We start from the raw sequence: 19,941 nt of genomic DNA, 5'->3' as shown, positions 1-19,941 counted from the left end.
CAAAGAAAAGGGAATAAGTCAAATAATCCTTTTGGACAGTATACATTTAGCGGAAGAACCTCTGATTTACTCCAATTTATTTTATATCCATCTTGGCTGCCAACAAGCCACGCCCCCCCTCCCCTCCCCTGCATGGGCCTCTTCTCTTGTAAATCGCCTTGATCCTGTACTGGAAAAGTGCAAGTCGGAAATTTTTTAAAAAAAATATAACTGGCTTTCCAGGATGTGCCAATGTTTCTTAATAATATGTTGAGTATTACTAGATAAATGCAAATATTGTAAGATATCAGTTATCATCCTGGGGCCTTTTTCTCTAAGTGGCATCTCTGGATACATTTCAAGGGATTTATGGTATCCAGACAATTTTTTTTTCTAGGATAGCCACTGTTTTTAAACATATTCTTCATATGTAGAGTTTTTGCTTGGACATTGAAGACATTTGTGCATAGTCTTCTGAGATGCAAAAATTGTGAGTAAGGAAAGTTATCTTTAAGAGATCTCTGGTGCACACTAGTAATGAAGGTAAACATTTTTGTCTCTTGACTTCCTAAAGAGATTGGTACTGAAAAAGTATTGCCGCTCTTCAATAAGTAGAAATAGATTTTGAATTATATTGCATCTTGAAATGTAAATTGCTGTCCACAAGTATTGATCCATGTAAAGATATGTGGTCTTTCTTTATAGATAGTATCGATGAACTCTCAAGCCATATATATGGCTTGAGAGTTTAATATTGCTTTATAATAATGATAATAATAATAACAGTTCATATACCGCAGTACCATGAAGTTCTTTGCGGTTTACAAAAGAATAAAAGAAGGTACAAATTGATTGAACTTAAAAGAGGTGAAAGCAAGTGGCTGATAGGTCAAGAGAACCGTTAATGAGGAGAAAGAAGTATGGATCAGCTGTCTAGATACTTCAGGAACAGATATGTTTTTAGGCTCTTCCTGAATTCCTCATAAGTAGTGGGCGAAAGCATTTGTGCATTTGGTGCCATTATAAAAGTTTTATAAAACATTTTTTTAAACACCTTTAACAATTGCAACTTCTGCTGGTCTCCTCATGGTTAGGCACGTTTCACAGCAAGTATCAGTTCCCTTCCACATCAACATGGTTAAAAAAAACAACTTTACACATAAAATATAAGGGACCTTGTTTCTTCAAAGGTGATAACCATATAACAGTTCAAAAAATAATCACCTTATTTCCATATAAATAAACAACCAAATACTTTCTTGGTCACACAGTGACTCTAGAACATAAGAACATAAGCCATGCCTCTGCTGGGTCAGACCTGAGGTCCATCATGCCCAGCAGTCTTCTCATGCGACGGCCCATCAGGTCCAGAACCTGTATAGTAACCCTCTATCTATACCCTTCTATCCCCTTTTCCTTCAGAAAATTGTCCAATCCCTTCTTGAACTCCAGTACCGTACCCTGTCCTATCACTCCCTCTGGAAGCGTGTTCCAGGTGTCTACCACCTGTTGGGTGAAGAAGAACTCCCTAGCATTGGTTTAATTTTTCCGAATGCCCTCTCGTTCTTGTAGTTGTTGAAAGTTTGAAGAATCTGTCCCTCTCCACTTTCTCTATGCTTTTCGTGATCTTGTAAGTCTCTATCATATCCCCTCTAAATCTCCGCTTCTCCAGCAAAAAAAGCCCCAGTCTCTCTAATCTTTCAGCGTATGAAAGGTTTTCCATACCTTTTATCAAACGTGTCGCTCTAGATTTCTAAGTGAATGCTCAGACCCATAACCAAACTCTAGTGAAAAGTCACGGAGTCAGTTATAATAGTGGTTTATTAACATTCGCATTCTTGGTATGTCACCAGCTTATTTATTAATATTATTAATTTATGTTCACACTTACATTCATATTTATAGGACCTCTGAGGAAGACATTTTCATCGAAACATGGACCATGTTTGGTCCCCATCATCTTTTGTATATGTGGATTGTTACTAATTTTAATATAGACTAAATAAAAGCCAGCATCAAGAACATCCTTTCCACAATCTCTTTTGTTTTGGTTTGTTGACTCACTGTGGAAATATTAGGTTTTCTTCTCTTGGATGGTCCCTCTATATAGCAATAGTGAAACATCAACCTTTTCTGGCTTTGTTTTGAATCAATCGTGAGGATTATACTTTGTATTTTCTCGAGGCCATTCTACATTAGATTTGTTTCTTGATTATTTGTTTAACTCTTTAATGCTATATTATATAAACAATGTGCTCATTTTTGGGTCTCACTTTTGTTTTACTTCACTTGACATTCTTCCAGTTATCAGCTCTTTATTCACTCATACCTTACACATCGTTCAATCAGATTTCATATTTGTTTTTTTCCAATTTATCTCAGTTGGTATTCCCTTGCTTAATATGTGTTCTGCGTTTATTACTGTTTTACTAGTCTGTTGTTATTTTTATCACTTTTTTGTTACCACCGTAGCTGGTGCTAAAAACTGCACTATGGTTTTGTAAAAGGGAGGTTAATTCAGTTTTCATGTAATCCATAGTTTTTAATTATGATAAGGACATGTATAAAAGTGTTTTTCCTGTTTCCATATTGATTCATATTCCATTTATACTGAGCTCATTGGTTTAATTAATACTGATATCTGCGCATGATTTTTATTTTTACATTTGTCTGATCACTTTATTTACCATTTTTTTGATTATCTACAACATCTTATTTATGGTTTATTTTGATTTCATTTTATGTTCTAACATGATCATTCTATTTATTTGTTTTTATGCTGTATTCAAATTATACTTTGTATTTTTGCTAAGGTTTATACTGACTCCTGATGAAGGCTTCCTTGCCAAAACACGACAAATGTCCTACCCTGTCAGAAATTTCAAACAAAAAAAGCTAAATAGTTCACAGCTTGCCATTAGCTGAGCTAGCAGGAATCCCCAAAGTCGTGCCAATTGGCGTAGTAAGGGGTGGGCAAGGGGATAAGAACATAAGAATAGCCTTATTGGGTCAGACCAATGGTCCATCAAGCCCAGTAGCCCGTTCTCACGGTGGCAAATCCAGGTCCCTAGTACCTGGCCAAAACCCAATGAGTAGCAATATTCCATGTTACCAAACCAGGGCAAGCAGTGGCTTCCCCCCTGTCTTTGTCAATAACAGACTATGGACTTTTCCTCCAGGAACTTGTCCAAACCTTTCTTAAAACCAGCTATGCTATCTGCTCTTACCACATCCTCTGGCAACGTGTTCCAGAGCTTAATTATTCTCTGAGTGAAAAAATATTTCCTCCAATTGGTTTTAAAAGTATTTCCCTGTAACTTCATCGAGTGTCTTTGTAATTTTTGACGGAGTGAAAAATTGATCCACTTGTACCCGTTCTACTCCACTCAGGATTTTCAACCATATCTCCCCTCAGCCATCACTTTTCCAAGCTGAAGAGCCCTAACCGTTTTAGTCTTTCCTCATACTAGAGGAGTTCCATCCCCTTTACCATCTTGGTCGCTCTTCTTTGATGGTCTGCCCTGGGCACCAGCTTGCTCAGGACGACAGCACTCTTCCTTCTCTCCATCTCCCTTTCTACTCTTCCCCCTACTGCGCACACTCCCCTTCCCTTTCCCGTACCTTTTTAACTTTAGCATGAACAGCCATCAACTTGTTGCCCACATTGGCTTTGGCGCTCTCTCTGACGTCACTTATGAGACTCGTGCCTAAGAATTGACATCGGAGAGAGTACCAAAGCTGATGCAGGCAGTAAGTTGGTGGCTGCTTGCGCTGAAGTTAAAAATAAGTACGGGGAAGGGGGCACGTGTGGGTGTCGTGGAGAGCCGAGAAGAGGGCAGGTCAGGGGCACCACCACCCTGGGTGCCGCTCACTCTCTCTAAGCCCTGGGGGCTGTCTTGGTGGGGGGGGGGGGTGTGGTGCTGGCAGCTCTCTTCCTCTCCTTCCCCGTTCCTTCCAATCTGCTCATCGCACCAACCTCGGTGCTCCCCTCTGATGTCACTTCTGGGTCCTGCGACTGGGAAGTGATGTCAGAAGGACAGCTGATGCCAGTATGGGCAACTAGTTAGAGGTGCTGCTCATACCAGGGAAGCTAACAGCTACGGGGAAGGAAAGGGGAGTGCATGCGGCAGGGGGGAGTGGCGAAGAGGGCGAGTGGGCTGCACCACCCAGGCACCTCTCATTCTCACTACGCCACTGTGGGGTGACCTGGGTTTCCCACTATTGGAAGCACGATACTGGACCATCGATCTGACCCAATATAGCAGTTACCACTGTATGTTCTTATGTCCCTGGAATTTCCCTTGCCTTTCTTTTTCCTAATAACCCAGTGTCCTCTTTCCAACGCTGACCAGTCCAGACTGCAAGTAGTTAGCATCCAGTGCTGTTTATGTCCTTTCCAGTATCAATCCTAGAAGCCCAAACTGATTAGGGCTGGACATTTAATTATTTCTTCAAAACATTTCTATTCTGCACAATCCAAAGTACTAGGTGGATCACAAATCAACATACACATATTAAAAAACAAAAACCCATTAGAAAATAGTACTAAAAGGGGGATTCTAAAGAATTTCCAGGCAAACAGGGACTTTTGGCCTGAGTTTATCAATTTATGCATGGGAGGAGCCAAAGTGCTGGGAATGAGGCCAAAGGTTACCGTATTTTTCGCACTTTAAGACGCACCTGACCAAAAGACGCACCTAGGTTTAGAGGAGGAAAAGAAGAAAAAACACACATTCTGAACCAAATTGTGTACTATTTCATAACATATACCAGGCTCTGCACCCAGCCCCCTCACTCCCTGCCAAGCTCTGCACCCTGTCCCCCCTTCCATATCAAGCTCTGTACCCTGTCCCACCACCCTGCGCTGTACCCTGACTCCCTCTGGTGGTCTAGTGGTAGGCCGAGACAGGGTACAGGGCACAGGGCAGGTCTAGTGGTAGGCAGTCTCTCCCCATAGTACCTTTTTTAATTGTGGTGGTCCAGCGCTGAATCGGCAGGAGCGAGCTAACCGTACTCCTGCCCCTCCCTCACTGGAAGGCTGCCTCCTCATATCTTGCGGCCAGTGGGGCACAAGGCAGGAGGAAGCTTTTCGTGCTCCAGCCTGGCCCCGCGCCAATCAGGAGCTGCGTGTCAAAGCAGTTCTTGATTGGCGAGGCCTGACTTTAGTACAGGAAGAGGCAGTCAGAGCATACAGTGAGTGATTTCTTTCACTCACCGGCACTCCGGCTGCCCTCTCCTGCCTCTCCAGCTGCTCTCTCCTGCCCAGTCATTCGTGGTCGGAAAATACCGCGAATGACCGGGACCGCGAACCACTGACCGCGAATTCGCGGGAGAGTAACATAGAAACATAGAAAGATGACGGCAGAAAAGGGCTATAGCCCATCAAGTCTGCCCACTCTACTGACCCCCCCCATTAGGTCTGGGTGCTAATGTCCTAGTTCCTTATCTCGACCCTCGTAAGGATCCCACTGGATGTCCCATTTATTCTTAAAGTCAAGCACGCTGGTGGCCTTGATCACCTGTACTGGAAGCTTGTTCCAGTGATCTACTACTCTTTCTGTGAAGAAATACTTCCTGGTGTCACCATTAAATTTCCCTCCTCTGAGTTTGAGCGGGTTTCCCCTTGTGGCCGAGGGTCCTCTGGGAAAGAAGATGTCGTCTTCCCCTTCGACACGTCCTGTGATGTATTTAAATGTCTCAATCATGTCCCCCCTTTCCCTGCGTTCCTCTAGAGTGTAGAGCTGCAATTTGTTTAGTCTTTCTTCATACGAGAGACCTTTGAGCCCCGAGATCATCCTAGTGGCCATCCGCTGAACCGACTCAAGTCTAAGCACGTCTTTATGGTAATGTGGCCTCCAGAATTGCACACAGTATTCCAGATGAGGTCTCACCATGGTTCTGTACAGTGGCATTATGACTTCAGGTTTGCGGCTGACGAAGCTTCTATTGATACATCTCATCATTTGCCTTGCCTTGGATGAGGCCTTCTCTACTTGTTTGGCAGCCTTCATGTCTGCACTGATGATTACTCCCAAGTCTCGTTCTTCTGAAGTCGTAGCTAGTGTTTCTCCATTTAAGGTGTAAGTTCTGCATGGATTACCGCTGCCGAGATGCATGACCTTACATTTCTTAGCGTTGAAGCCCAGCTGCCATGTCGAGGATCAGTTTTCCAACGTAAGCAGATCCTGCGTCATACTATCCTGCAGATTGCTTTCACTCCTTATATTACATAGTTTGGTGTCATCTGCAAATAGTGTTACTTTACCCTGAAGGCCTCGGGTCAAGTCCCTTATGAATATGTTAAAAAGGTAGCCCTAAAATGGTATTTGATATAGCCCTAAAATGTATATTATTACTATTGATATTATTTGTGGCACACATGTGTGCGCTTGTCATATTGCTAATGCTTACCAATTTTACATTTCTGTAACCAGGTTCTTCATTTTGAAAAAGTCAAAGATGTTGAGTATGGATTCCAAACAATTTCATCTGACACGTCAAAAATTAGCTCATCTATTTCAATGAAAATGGTTAAACGACTCTATGTAGATAATAATCTTAACCTTCACAAGGTAAGTGCTTAAATCCACTCACCCCATTCCTCCCATTGACAAGAAAATATTCCAAATCATTGCTTTTGAGGTTAAATTATATATCTTAAACCCCATTTTGGATAGGATGTTGAGGTAAGAATTTGACATCCAGCTCAGAATGTTCATAGTTCTCCAGGTGTTTTACAAACAGTCTCCTGAATACAGACTCCCTGATATTCAGAGAACCATTAAAAAAATGGGCAGGTCAGGGACAGTATAGTGGGCAGCATTGGGGAAGAGGTAGCACCTACACGACTACATAAGTGGATGAATTTAGGACAGCTTCACAACTGTCTTAAATCCACCCATTTAGCTATCTGGATTCTGGCTAAATATAAAGCTGGGAACCATATAACATTTTCAGATGCTTGTGCCCTCCAATTCCCCCCAGGAGCAATCCCCTCTTCTCTCCCACCTACCTGAAAGAGTTCCCCCTACTCCAGATTCTCCCGCCTTCTGACCCACCCTCTTCCAGCACGGGCTTCAATCCTCCTCCCACATCCTTGGTCCTGATAAGCCCCTCTGGGATCCCTGTGGTTCAGTGGTGGCAGGAACACACCTCACTTACTCCTGCCTCTAGCAGCTGTCCCAGCAACATGGCTGCCATGGTACTGTTTCGGGAGTAGATGCATATACAACGGCTTTGGGGCCGTTACCGCGCAGCAGTCAGTAGCGCGACTTTGTACAACAGGCCCTTAGTGTGACTACAATTCAGAAAAACTGGGATCCTTAGATAAATGCATTCTGAATCAGCCCATTTCTTGTCTCCATATGGATAATTTATGCATGTAATCTTTTCTGATTTGATTAGTACCTTAAAGAGGTGCTTTCAAAAGCATATTCATGTGTAAATAGTGGTATGTCCATGTGTAGGCTGGCATACGTGTTTAAATGCGATTTCAGAAAGCTGCTTTTTATACAGGATAAAGAAATTCCAAGAGGGCATTTTGAGAGAATGATTCAGGCAGCCTGAAAATTTATATGTGCATTTCTCAATTTACAACGGCAAAAAAAAAAACATGCAGATTCAGCACATATCCTCATTGGCTTTTGCATCTGCCTCATTGGAAGCACAATTTTTTATTTTTTTTTAAATAGCACGAATTTCACTCAGGGCTTAATATGTGGAAATAATGCCCTTAATATCCCTGTGAATTATTTTTGTATTATTGCTGACACTATATAGAGCTTGTGAAATCATCATTTGGGTGCATTATGCTGGTACTTATATGTGGATGGTATCAACTGAAGCTACTGATGCGCAGCTTTGTAAAAATCCTGTTTCCACTGTGCATGTTGGCACGTGCATATGCATTTCCCCAAAAATGCATACTCAGGAGATGTGAATGTCCTAACCTGGATGCCCTGTTCCCACATTTAGCTGCTATGCAAAGTGGAGCATTTAGTATTGAGCATGTTTCGCTTTTCATTTGAGGTATTTACTATTAACTTGTGGCTCATTTCGTGTCTGAAAGTCATTCTTTGTGGTTTTGCATCTTCCAAAAAGTATATGTGCTCATCCAGTTAGTGCTAAGATCTCTGCTTCTGTCATAGTCCTTAAATTGAGTAAGTCTGCTCAGGCTTTCCTATGTTTGCTACACAAAGAATAACAACTGAACTTATTAATGTGTGATATATAAAACAGCGTCGGAGCATTTAGCGCTCTGAGCTGTGGTAGAAACCTTTATCGCAGGTTAGTAATTTGTTGTACTCTTGTTCCATTTTAAGTCCAGTAGTCGTAACCTTTTATAAATAAGAATTATTTATATTAATATTAATTTGGTCTCTCTTGTATGCTGATTTCACCTTCAGGATTATGTGAATTCCTCCAAGAAGCCTTTTCCATCCGAACTGGAGACAGTAGACTTTGCATGTCAACCAGAAGAAACCAGACAGCAGATTAATAATTCCATTAAAGAGTTAACTGATGGTAAGCACTGTGCAACTTGTCTGCCCTTCCTTGTCCTTATACTCAGGGCTCCTTTTACTAAGGTGCGTTAAGGCCTTAATGCGCGGAATAGCTGCGCGCGCTAGACCTTAACACCAGCATTGAGCTGGCGTTATTCTAGAAGCGTACCGCGCGGTTTAGCATGCGGTAATTTTGGTGCGTGCTCTAAAAATGCTAGCGCACCTTAGTAAAAGGAGCCCTAAGGATGTCTCCCAGCTGGTCAGCAATTCACGCTGACCACCTGTCAGGACCCATTCTTTGTCCTTTAGGGTTTTAACTGGAAAATGTGGTAAAAATAAATAAATGTCAAGTTATCGCTGCTGTGTAGTGTGCCTTCTCTGTTTGGGAACTTGGCACAGTTACACGGTTACTATGTGGAAATCAGTTTAGTCATGGTGTTAGTTTGAGACCCTCTACCATTCTAGGTCAATGAACTTATACAAGTTCATAAGAACATAAGAGTTGACACTTTTCTCGACACTTTTCATTTCGTTTCATATCATTGAAACAAAAAAAATGTAAGTTTCATGGCTCCATGGTTGGGCTGAGAACTTTTCATCAGCGCCTCATAACTTAGGGCCTCTTCTATTAAACTGCGCTAGCAGTTTCTAGCGTGGGGAGCCGCGCTGAATGGCCTGCGCGGCTCCTGATGCTATAGAGTTCCTATGAGCGTCGGGAGCAGCGCGGGCCATTCAGCGCAGCTCTCTGCGCTAAAAACTGCTAGCGCAGTTTAATAGAAGAGGGGGTTAATCTATGAAGGCAAAACTCGAAGAACGTTAAAATCCATTACATTGAACAGAGGAATTATACAGAATTATTAGAAGAGTACAAACTGCACCCCTTTTGTTTTTTTGTATTATACAATTTGGTCCCTAGGTGGAGGAGAATCTACGAGATCCCCATCAACATGGTTTTCGAAGGGAAGGTCCTGCCAATCAAATATGATCAGCTTCTTTGACTGGGTAACAAGAAAGCTGGATATGGGGGAGTCCCTGGACGTCGTGTACTTGGACTTCAGCAAAGTGTTTGATAGCGTCCCACACCGCAGGTTATTGAGCAAGATGGGTTCGATGGGACTGGGTGAAACATTAACCACATGGGTTAGGGACAGGTTTAGAGGTAGACTTCAGAGGGTAATGGTAAACGGTACCCTCTCCGATACGACGGAGGTGATCAGCGGAGTGCCGCAGGACTCGGTCTTGGGCCCGATCCTATTTAACATCTTCATAAGAGACTTGGCTGAGGGGCTTCGAGGTAAAATTACATTATTCGCCGATGACGCCAAACTATGCAACATGGTAGGCAACTGCACAACAGATGAAAGCACAGTGCCCGACAGTATGACGCAGGACCTACTCCTGCTGGAGCATTGGTCAAAGACTTGGCAACCAAGTTTCAATGCCAAAAAATGCAAGGTCATGCACCTTGGCGGCAAAAAATCCGTGCAGGACTTACACCCTAAATGGTGAGATCCTAGCAAGGACTGTAGCAGAATGTGACTCGGGGGTGATCATTAGCGAAGACATGAAGACTGCCAATCAAGTGGAGAAAGCTTCATCCAGGGCTAGACAAATCATGGGCTGTATCCGTAGAAGTTTCGTCAACCGTAAGCCCAAGGTCATAATGCCGTTGTACAGATCCATGGTGAGACTCCATCTGGAATACTGTGTACAATTCTGGAGGCCGCATTATCAAAAAGATGTGCGGAGAGTTGAGTCGGTTCAGCGAATGGCCACCAGGATGGTCTCAGGACTCAAGGATCTCCCGTATGAGGAACGACTGGGTAAGTTGCAGCTGTACTCACTCGAGGAACACAGTGAGAGGGGAGACATGATCGAGACGTTCAAATAAGACACAGGCCATATCGAGGTGGAAGAAGATCTCTTTTTCCTTAAAGGACCCAAGGCAACAAGAGAGCATCCGTTGAAAATCAGAGGTGGGAAATTTCATGGCGACACCAGAAAATATTTCTTCACCGAAAGGGTGGTTGACCGCTGGAATAATCTTCCACAACAGGTAATTGAGGCCAGCAGCGTGCCAGATTTTAAGAAAAGATGGGATTGGCATGCGAGATATCTTCATGGAGGTAGTTAGGGGGTGGGCCATTAGTGTGGGCAGACTAGATGGGCCGTGGCCATTTTCTGCCGTCATGTTCTATGTTTCTATGTTATAAGAATCATTTTGGAATTAAAGACTGTAGCACCACACAGCCTGAATCCTGAATTAGATTTACAGTCTCTTTCTTATCCCCCCCCTTTTTTTTTTAAATCAAGACCTATATTCTGTCTTTTATTGTAGATTGTTGTTGTTGTTTTTTTTTTTTTTTTCAGTATATAGCCTTGGTTTCAAAAGTTTACAGAGAAGATATATTGACTTTTTCACATATAGTTAAGATTTGCTTCTTAACATTCTTAATATAATTGAATTTAGTAAGTTTATGACCATCAATGTTTACATAGGGCTCCTTTTATAAAGGTGCGTTAGGGTCCCAACACGCGGAATAGCGCACGCTAAAATGCTGCTTGCGCTAGCCGCTACCGCCTCCTTTTAAGCAGGCGGTAGTTTTTCAGCTAGCGTGCGCTATAGCGCGCTTATCCGGTGTGTGTGCTAAAAATGCTAGCCCACCTTTGTAAAAGGAGACCATAGTTATTTGATATATTTTACTCATATGATTTTTTTTATTTTTAAAATATATGGACATGTTTAATTATACAGATAGGCCCAGATGTTACAAATGACAGCTAAAGTTAGGAATAAGAATTAGCATAAAAGTTAGCATAGGGGAGAATCACTATTGTGGCTTTGTAAAAGTGGCTCTTTATATTCAAAATTTTACTAAAGTCCTATATTTAGCAACAGAAAAAGTATTGTGGTGGGGTTAAGCCCCGCTACACACGCTCGGATCTAGTCCCCACAGAGTGTCATTGAAGTGTGTAGGTTTCACAAAATATCAAAAAGCCTATATATATATATATATATATAAAAAGGAAGGGGGTCAGTTTTAAGTACACATGTGCAAAAATAGAATACAAAGGACTAGGAGCAGGTCTTTGGGATTGGTTTCACAAAATAAACAGAACATAAGAACATAAGCAATGCCTCTGCTAGGTCAGACCTGAGGTCCATCATGCCCAGCAGTCCGCTCACGCGGTGGCCCAACAGGTCCAGGACCTGTGCAGTAGCCCTCTATCTATACCCCTCTATCCCCTTTTCCAGCAGGAAATTGTCCAATCCTTTCTTAAACCCCTGTACTGTACTCTGCCCTATTACGCCCTCTGGAAGCGCATTCCAGGTGTCCACCACTCGTTGGGTAAAGAAGAACTTCCTAGCATTCATTTTAAATCTGTCCCCTTTCAACTTTTCCAAGTGTCCTCTTCTTTTATTTTTCGAAAGTTTGAAGAATCTGTTCTTCTCTACTCTCTCTATGCCCTTCATGATCTTATAAGTCTCTATCATATCCCCTCTAAATCTCCTCTTCTCCAGGGAAAAGAGACCCAGTTTCTCCAATCTCTCAGCGTATGAGAGGTTTTCCATCCCTTTTATTAAGCGTGTCGCTCTCCTCTGAACCCTCTCGAGTAACGCCATATCCTTCCTAAGGTACGGAGACCAATATTGGACGCAGTATTCCAGATGCGGGCGCACCATCGCCCGATACAATGGCAGGATAACTTCTTTTGTCCTTGTTGTAATACCCTTCTTGATTATGCCTAGCATTCTATTTGCTTTCTTAGCGGCTGTTGCGCACTGTGCCGTCGGCTTCATTGTCATGTCCACCATTACCCCCAAGTCCCTTTCTTGGTTGCTCTCATTCAATAATATCCCTCCCATCGTATAGTTGTACCTTGGGTTTCTGTTTCCAACATGCAATACTTTACATTTCTCAACGTTGAACTTCATCTGCCATCTCGCCGCCCATTCCCCCAATTTGTTCAAGTCCCTTTGCAATTCTTCGCATTCCTCTTTAGTCCCAGCTCCACTAAATAGTTTTGTATCGTCCGCAAATTTTATTATCTCACACTTCGTGCCTGTTTCTAGATCATTTATGAATACATAGTAACATAGTAACATAGTAGATGACGGCAGATAAAGACCCGAATGATCCATCTAGTCTGCCCAACCTGATTCAATTAAAATTTTTTTTTTTTTTTTTTTTTCTTCTTAGCTATTTCTGGGCAAGAATCCAAAGCTTTACCCGGTACTATGCTTGGGTTCCAACTGCCGAAATCTCTGTTAAGACTTACTCCAGCCCATCTACACCCTCCCAGCCATTGAAGCCCTCCCCTGCCCATCCTCCACCAAACGGCCATATACAGACACAGACCGTGCAAGTCTGCCCAGTAACTGGCCTTAGTTCAATATTTAATATTATTTTCTGATTCTAAATCTTCTGTGTTCATCCCACGCTTCTTTGAACTCAGTCACAGTTTTACTCTCCACCACCTCTCTCGGGAGCGCATTCCAGGCATCCACCACCCTCTCCGTAAAATAGAATTTCCTAACATTGCCCCTGAATCTACCACCCCTCAACCTCAAATTATGTCCTCTGGTTTTACCATTTTCCTTTCTCTGGAAAAGATTTTGTTCTACATTAATACCCTTTAAGTATTTGAACGTCTGAATCATATCTCCCCTGTCTCTCCTTTCCTCTAGGGTATACATATTCAGGGCTTCCAGTCTCTCCTCATACGTCTTCTGGCGCAAGCCTCCTATCATTTTCGTCGTCCTCCTCTGGACCGCCTCAAGTCTTCTTACGTCTTTCGCCAGATACGGTCTCCAAAACTGAACACAATACTCCAAGTGGGGCCTCACCAATGACCTGTACAGGGGCATCAACACCTTCTTCCTTCTACTGACTACGCCTCTCTTTATACAGCCCAGAATCCTTCTGGCAGCAGCCACTGCCTTGTCACACTGTTTTTTCGCCTTTAGATCTTCGGACACTATCACCCCAAGGTCCCTCTCCCCGTCCGTGCATATCAGCTTCTCTCCTCCCAGCATATACGGTTCCTTCCTATTATTAATCCCCAAATGCATTACTCTGCATTTCTTTGCATTGAATTTTAGTTGCCAGGCATTAGACCATTCCTCTAACTTTTGCAGATCCTTTTTCATATTCTCCACTCCCTCTTCAGTGTCTACTCTGTTACAAATCTTAGTATCATCTGCAAAAAGGCACACTTTTCCTTCTAACCCTTCAGCAATGTCACTTACATACATATTGAACAGGATTGGCCCCAGCACCGAACCCTGAGGGACTCCACTAGTCACCTTTCCTTCCTTCGAGCGACTTCCATTAATCACCACCCTCTGGCGTCTGTCCGACAGCCAGTTTCTGACCCAGTTCACCACTTTGGGTCCTAACTTCAGCCCTTCAAGTTTGTTCAACAGCCTCCTATGAGGAACTGTATCAAAGGCTTTGCTGAAATCCAAGTAAATTACATCTAGCATATGTCCTCGATCCAGCTCTCTGGTTACCCAATCAAAAAATTCAATCAGATTCGTTAGGCACGATTTACCTTTTGTAAAGCCATGTTGCCTCGGATCCTGTAACCCATTAGATTCAAGGAAATACACTATCCTTTCTTTCAGCAACACTTCCATTATTTTTCCAACAACTGAAGTGAGGCTCACCGGCCTGTAGTTTCCTGCTTCAAACCTGTGACCACTTTTATGAATAGGGACCACATCCGCTCTCCTCCAATCACCAGGAATCACTCCCGTCTCCAGAGATTTGTTGAACAAGTCTTTAATAGGACTCGCCAGAACCTCTCTGAGCTCCCTTAGTATCCTGGGATGGATCCCGTCTGGTCCCATCGCTTTGTCCACCTTCAGTTTTTCAAGTTGCTCATAAACACCCTCCTCCGTGAACGGCGCAGAATCTACTCCATTTTCTCGTGTAACTTTGCCAGACAATCTCGGTCCTTCTCCAGGATTTTCTTCTGTGAACACAGAACAGAAGTATTTGTTTAGCACATTTGCTTTCTCCTCATCACTCTCCACATATTTGTTCCCAGCATCTTTTAACCTAGCAATTCCATTTTTTATCTTCCTCCTTTCACTAATATATCTGAAAAAATTTTTATCTCCCTTTTTTACATTTTTAGCCATTTGTTCTTCCGCCTGTGCCTTTGCCAAACGTATCTCTCTCTTGGCTTCTTTCAGTTTCACCCTGTAGTCCTTTCTGCTCTCCTCTTCTTGGTTTTTTTTATATTTCACGAACGCCAACTCTTTCGCCTTTATTTTCTCAGCCACTAGGTTGGAGAACCATATCGGCTTCCTTTTTCTCTTGTTTTTATTGATTTTCTTTACATAAAGATCCGTAGCCATTTTTATCGCTCCTTTCAGCTTAGACCACTGTCTTTCCACTTCTCTTATGTCCTCCCATCCTAACAGCTCTTTCTTCAGGTACTTTCCCATTGCATTAAAGTCCGTACGTTTGAAATCTAGGACTTTAAGTATCGTGCGGCCGCTCTCCACTTTAGCCGTTATATCAAACCAAACCGTTTGATGATCGTTACTACCCAGGTGAGCACCCACTCGAACATTAGAGATACTCTCTCCATTTGTGAGGACCAGATCCAATATCGCTTTTTCCCTTGTGGGTTCCGTCACCATTTGTCTGAGCAGAGCCTCTTGAAAGGCATCCATAATCTCCCTACTTCTTTCTGATTCCGCAGAAGGAACATTCCAGTCCGCATCCGGCAGGTTGAAATCTCCCAACAGCAGAACCTCCTCTTTCCTTCCAAACTTTTGGATATCCACAATCAGATCCTTATCAATTTGCTGCGATTGAGTCGGAGGTCTGTAGACTACACCCACGTAGATAGAAGTTCCATCTTCTCCTTTCAGAGCAATCCATATCGCTTCTTCCTCTCCCCAGGTCCCTTGCATTTCGGTCGCTTGGATATTGATCTTTACATAGAGAGCTACTCCTCCACCTTTATGACCATCTCTGTCCTTCCTAAAAAGATTATATCCCGGTATGTTTGCATCCCATCCATGTGATTCACTGAACCATGTCTCTGTGATAGCAACAATATCTAGATTTGCCTCTAATATCAGGGCTTGCAGATCATGAACTTTGTTGCTTAGACTGCGAGCATTTGTGGTCATCGCTTTCCAGCTATTTTTCAGCGATAATCTCCTTTTTTGTATGGATTTTTGTGTCGTTTCACTTTCCGTTGCAATACTAAGAAATGAGTTGCTGATATTGCTTATGTTGCAGCCTTTACTACTATCACATCTTTTCTTTTGCCGGGGGTGGTCTCTATAATTGTCCTTTGTACATACACCACCCCCACCTTCTAGTTTAAATGCCTAGAAAAATATTGTCTAAATTTCTCTGCAAGGTTTCTTTTTCCTGCTGTAGTAATATGTAGCCCATCAGTGCAATATAGCTTCTTGTCCTTCCATGTATTTCCCCATCCTCCTATGTACCTGAAGCCTTCTTGATGACACCAGGCTCTGAGCCATCTATTAAAGTCCTCTGTGTTTTTCACTCTTTGCTCTCCTTTTCCATATGCAGGCAGTATTTCAGAAAAAGCTAAAGTCTTTACAAAAGGTTTCACGCCCTCACCAAGCTCCCGAAAAGCTTCTGTGCTGCAAGTGTGGAGTTGTTGGCCAGGTCATTTGTTCCCAGATGGATAACAACATCAATGTTAAAATCCTTAGTTTCTTCCTTAATTATAGTCAGTATTTGCTTGGAATTCCTGGTAGCTGAGGATCCTGGAAGACATTTCACTATTTTGGTCTCCTCGCCCTGTGTTCCAAGGTTAATGCCTCTGATGATGGAATCCCCCAACAGTAATAGTTTTCTGTTTTTGGCTTTTTTATTTGTACTTAGGGTGCGCTTGTTCTCTTGAGTTACCTTCATTGGTTCCAGTCCCACCTCCCTTCTGTTTTCCTGAGTATCGCAGTACACTAGTGGAGCGAAGGAATTCTGTAGAGGTAATATTAGTGAAGGTGGATGTTTCTGTGTTACATGTCGCAGTCTTCCTGAGCCTACTATGACCCATTTATTCCTGGGCTGTTTTATTCTTTGAGGTAGAGGTGGTAAGTTGGTATGATTTTGTGGAGTGATGGAAGCTGCTTTAATTGTACTAAATTCCTGTTTAAGTTTGCAGAACTCCTCCTTAATACTAGCAAGTTGAAGACAGATGGGGCAAGCCTTAAGCCTCCAAATAGTATGTCTTGGAATTAAAGCACCACAGTGATTGCATAGAATAAAGGTCATCTTGATTGGTTGTGAAGTGACTTGATTTGAGTAGTCCTGATTATATGGGTCTCTATATATGAATAGTGGTCCCTGGGGTTGGTGGGACTATAAGTAAGACTACTAGTAAAGCAGAAATATAGGCTCTATACCACCTAAAACACAGTATTTTAAACAAAACTGCAGGTTCTATCAGTGCTACCCTAAAACACAGGATTTATAACAGGATTTTCCCTACTTTAGTCACCCTGAGCCACAGACACCAGAAATATAGGCTCTATACCACCTAAAACACAGTATTTTAAACAAAAATGCAGGAAGAGGAAATAAGATTTAACAGAGGAAAGAGAAGGATTTTTTTGTGCTTTTTTATATTTTTTTTAGTAAGAAACAGGGAGGAGAAGAGAAATTAAGCAGATATAATGCTGAAAACCAGTCAAAAGAGCAGAATATGAAATGCTGAGTAACTTAGCTTTTAGATGTTTACAGGGCAGCCTTGTTCACAACAATGTCCCAAAGATAATGCAATTAACCTTAGAAGTAAAACAGAGCCCCTCCCTTCTCCACCTAATCAGACACAATGGCTAAAAACTAGTGAGTCAGAAATATAGGCTCTATACCACCTAAAACACAGTATTTTAAACAAAAATGCAGATTCTATCAGTGCTACCCTAAAACACAGGATTTATAACAGGATTTTCCTTACTTTAGTCACCCTGAGCCACAGGCACCAGAAATATAGGCTCTATACCACCTAAAACACAGTATTTTAAACAAAACTGCAGGTTCTATCAGTGCTACCCTAAAACACAGGATTTATAACAGATTTTCCCTACTTTAGTCACCCTGAGCCACAGGCACCAGAAATATAGGCGCTATACCACCTAAAACACAGTATTTTAAACAAAAATGCAGGAAGAGGAAATAAGATTTAACAGAGGAAAGAGAAGGATTTTTTGTGCTTTTTTATATTTTTTTTAGTAAGAAACAGGGAGGAGAAGAGAAATTAAGCAGATATAATGCTGAAAACCAGTCAAAAGAGCAGAATATGAAATGCTGAGTAACTTAGCTTTTAGATGTTTACAGGGCAGCCTTGTTCACAGCAATATATTAAATAGCAGCGGCCCGAGCACTGAGCCATGCGGAACACCACTCGTGACCCCCATCCATTCCGAGTAGTGGCCCTTCACCCCTACCCTCTGATTCCTACCCGCCAACCAGTTTCTGATCCATCTATGTACGTCTCCGTCCACTCCATGGTTCTTCAGTTTCCGGAGTAGACGTTCGTGAGGCACCTTGTCAAAGGCTTTTTGGAAATCAAGGTATATGATGTCTATGGGATCTCCTCTGTCCATCCGTTTGTTAATTCCTTCGAAGAAGTGCAATAAGTTCGTTAGGCATGATCTCCCCCTGCAGAAACCATGTTGGGTTGTTTTCAAAAGTTCGTTTCTTTCCAGATGTTCATCGATGTGTTCTTTAATCAGTGCTTCCGCCAGTTTCCCCGGAACCGAGGTCAAACTCACTGGTCTGTAGTTTCCCGGGTCACCTCTTGATCCCTTTTTAAAGATTGGCGTGACATTGGCTATCTTCCAATCCTCCGGGATCATGCCAGTTTTCAAGGATAGGTTGCAAATTTGCTGCAGTAGTTCCGCTATCTCCTCCTTTAATTCCTTCAGAACCCTGGGATGGATTCCGTCCGGACCCGGGGATTTGTCAGTTTTAAGTTTTTCTATCTGCCTGTGTACATCATCAAGGCTCACTTCCATGGATGTTAATTTTTCTGCTTGATTTCCATTGAAGATTTGTTCAGGTTCCGGTATGTTGGTTGTGTCTTCGTTTGTAAATACAGACGAGAAGAACATGTTGAGTCTTTTTGCGACTTCTTTCTCCTCCTTCACCGCTCCCTTCCTGTCTCCTTCGTCCAGCGGTCCCACCTCCTCCCTAGCTGGCTGTTTCCCTTTAACATATCTGAAGAACGGTTTGAAATTTCGTGCCTCCCTGGCTAGCCTCTCTTCATACTCTCTTTTGGCTTTTCGAACCACACGGTGACATTCTTTTTGATACTTCCTGTGCTCCTTCTGGTTCCCTTCAGTTTTGTCCTTTTTCCATTTCCTGAATGAATTTTTCTTATTGCCTATCGCTTCCTTCATTATTTTAGTCATCCATACTGGGTCTTTTGTTCGACCCTTTTTGCACCCCTTTCTGAATCTGGGAATGTGCAGATTTTGTGCCTCGCTCACTGTGTCTTTGAAAAAAGACCAGGCATGTTCTACTGTTTGCCATTTTTTGGAAGTGTTCCTAAGTTTCTTCCTTACCATTTCCCTCATTGCTTCATAGTTTCCTTTCCTGAAGTTGAAAGATGTCGCTATGGTTCTCTTTCCGTTCAGTATGCCTACTTCAACCTTGAACTTGATCATATTATGATCACTGTTTCCCAACGGTCCCACTACTTCCACTTCCTTTGCAGGTCCCCTTAGTCCATTTAGGATTAAATCCAGAGTGGCATTTCCTCTCGTCGGTTCTCTAACAAGCTGCTCCATGAAGCAATCTTGTATAGCCTCCAGGAATTCTGTCTCCCTAGCGCATCTTGAGCTTCCAAGACTCCAGTCTATCCCAGGATAGTTGAAGTCTCCCATAACAACTGTGTAACCGCTTTTGCATTCTCGCTTCATCTCAGCATCCATTTCTTTATCGCTATCTCCGGTTTGTCCGGGTGGACGATAGTATAGGCCCATCTTTATTTCATGCCCTTTCCTACCCGGTATTTTAACCCATAGCGATTCCAGTTTGTTGATCATCTCCGCTGTGTCCATTCTTGTCGATTGTATGCTTTCTTTTACGTATAGGGCTATTCCTCCTCCTTTCTGACCTGACCTATCCCGGCGATAGAGCTTGTACCCCGGCAGTGCTGTATCCCATTTGTTTTCCTCATTCCACCACGTTTCAGAGATTCCAATGATGTCTATGTCCTCTGCATTGGCCATGGCTTCTAGTTCCCCCATTTTGTTTCTTAAACTCCTTGCATTAGTATATATGCAGTTTAGATCCTGGCATTTTGTCGTCTTCATTTCTTTTCCCTGTGCTTCGGTCTTTGGTGTCTTCTCTTTTGCTACAATCTTTCTAACCTCCTCTTCTGGGTTAGTTGACTCCTGTAATTTGTCTCTTGTTTCTTCCCTGCCTTTTTTCCCCTCGGTATCTTCACGGGATAC

General features: G+C 42.6%; 1 protein-coding gene and 1 long non-coding RNA gene across 3 annotated transcripts in view; one reads left to right on the top strand and one right to left on the bottom strand.

Moving 5' to 3' along the window:
• SERPINB5 (serpin family B member 5) overlaps window positions 1–19,941 on the top strand; it is a 70,129-nt gene that overhangs the window by 32,295 nt on the left and 17,893 nt on the right. For both annotated transcript variants that reach the window (XM_033935300.1, XM_033935299.1), the window contains 2 exons: window positions 6,414–6,551; window positions 8,385–8,502. In XM_033935300.1, coding sequence (XP_033791191.1) covers window positions 6,414–6,551; window positions 8,385–8,502 — 256 coding nt within the window. The remainder of the gene's footprint in view (window positions 1–6,413; window positions 6,552–8,384; window positions 8,503–19,941) is intronic.
• LOC117356045 overlaps window positions 1–19,941 on the bottom strand; it is a 98,777-nt gene that overhangs the window by 61,311 nt on the left and 17,525 nt on the right. The gene's annotated exons all lie outside the window — the stretch shown is intronic.

Source organism: Geotrypetes seraphini, chromosome 2, assembly GCF_902459505.1.
Source record: "Geotrypetes seraphini chromosome 2, aGeoSer1.1, whole genome shotgun sequence".
NCBI classification, from domain to species: domain Eukaryota; kingdom Metazoa; phylum Chordata; class Amphibia; order Gymnophiona; family Dermophiidae; genus Geotrypetes; species Geotrypetes seraphini.
Note: the sequence above shows the minus strand (reverse complement) of the source record. Positions and strands in the feature narration are given on the sequence as shown.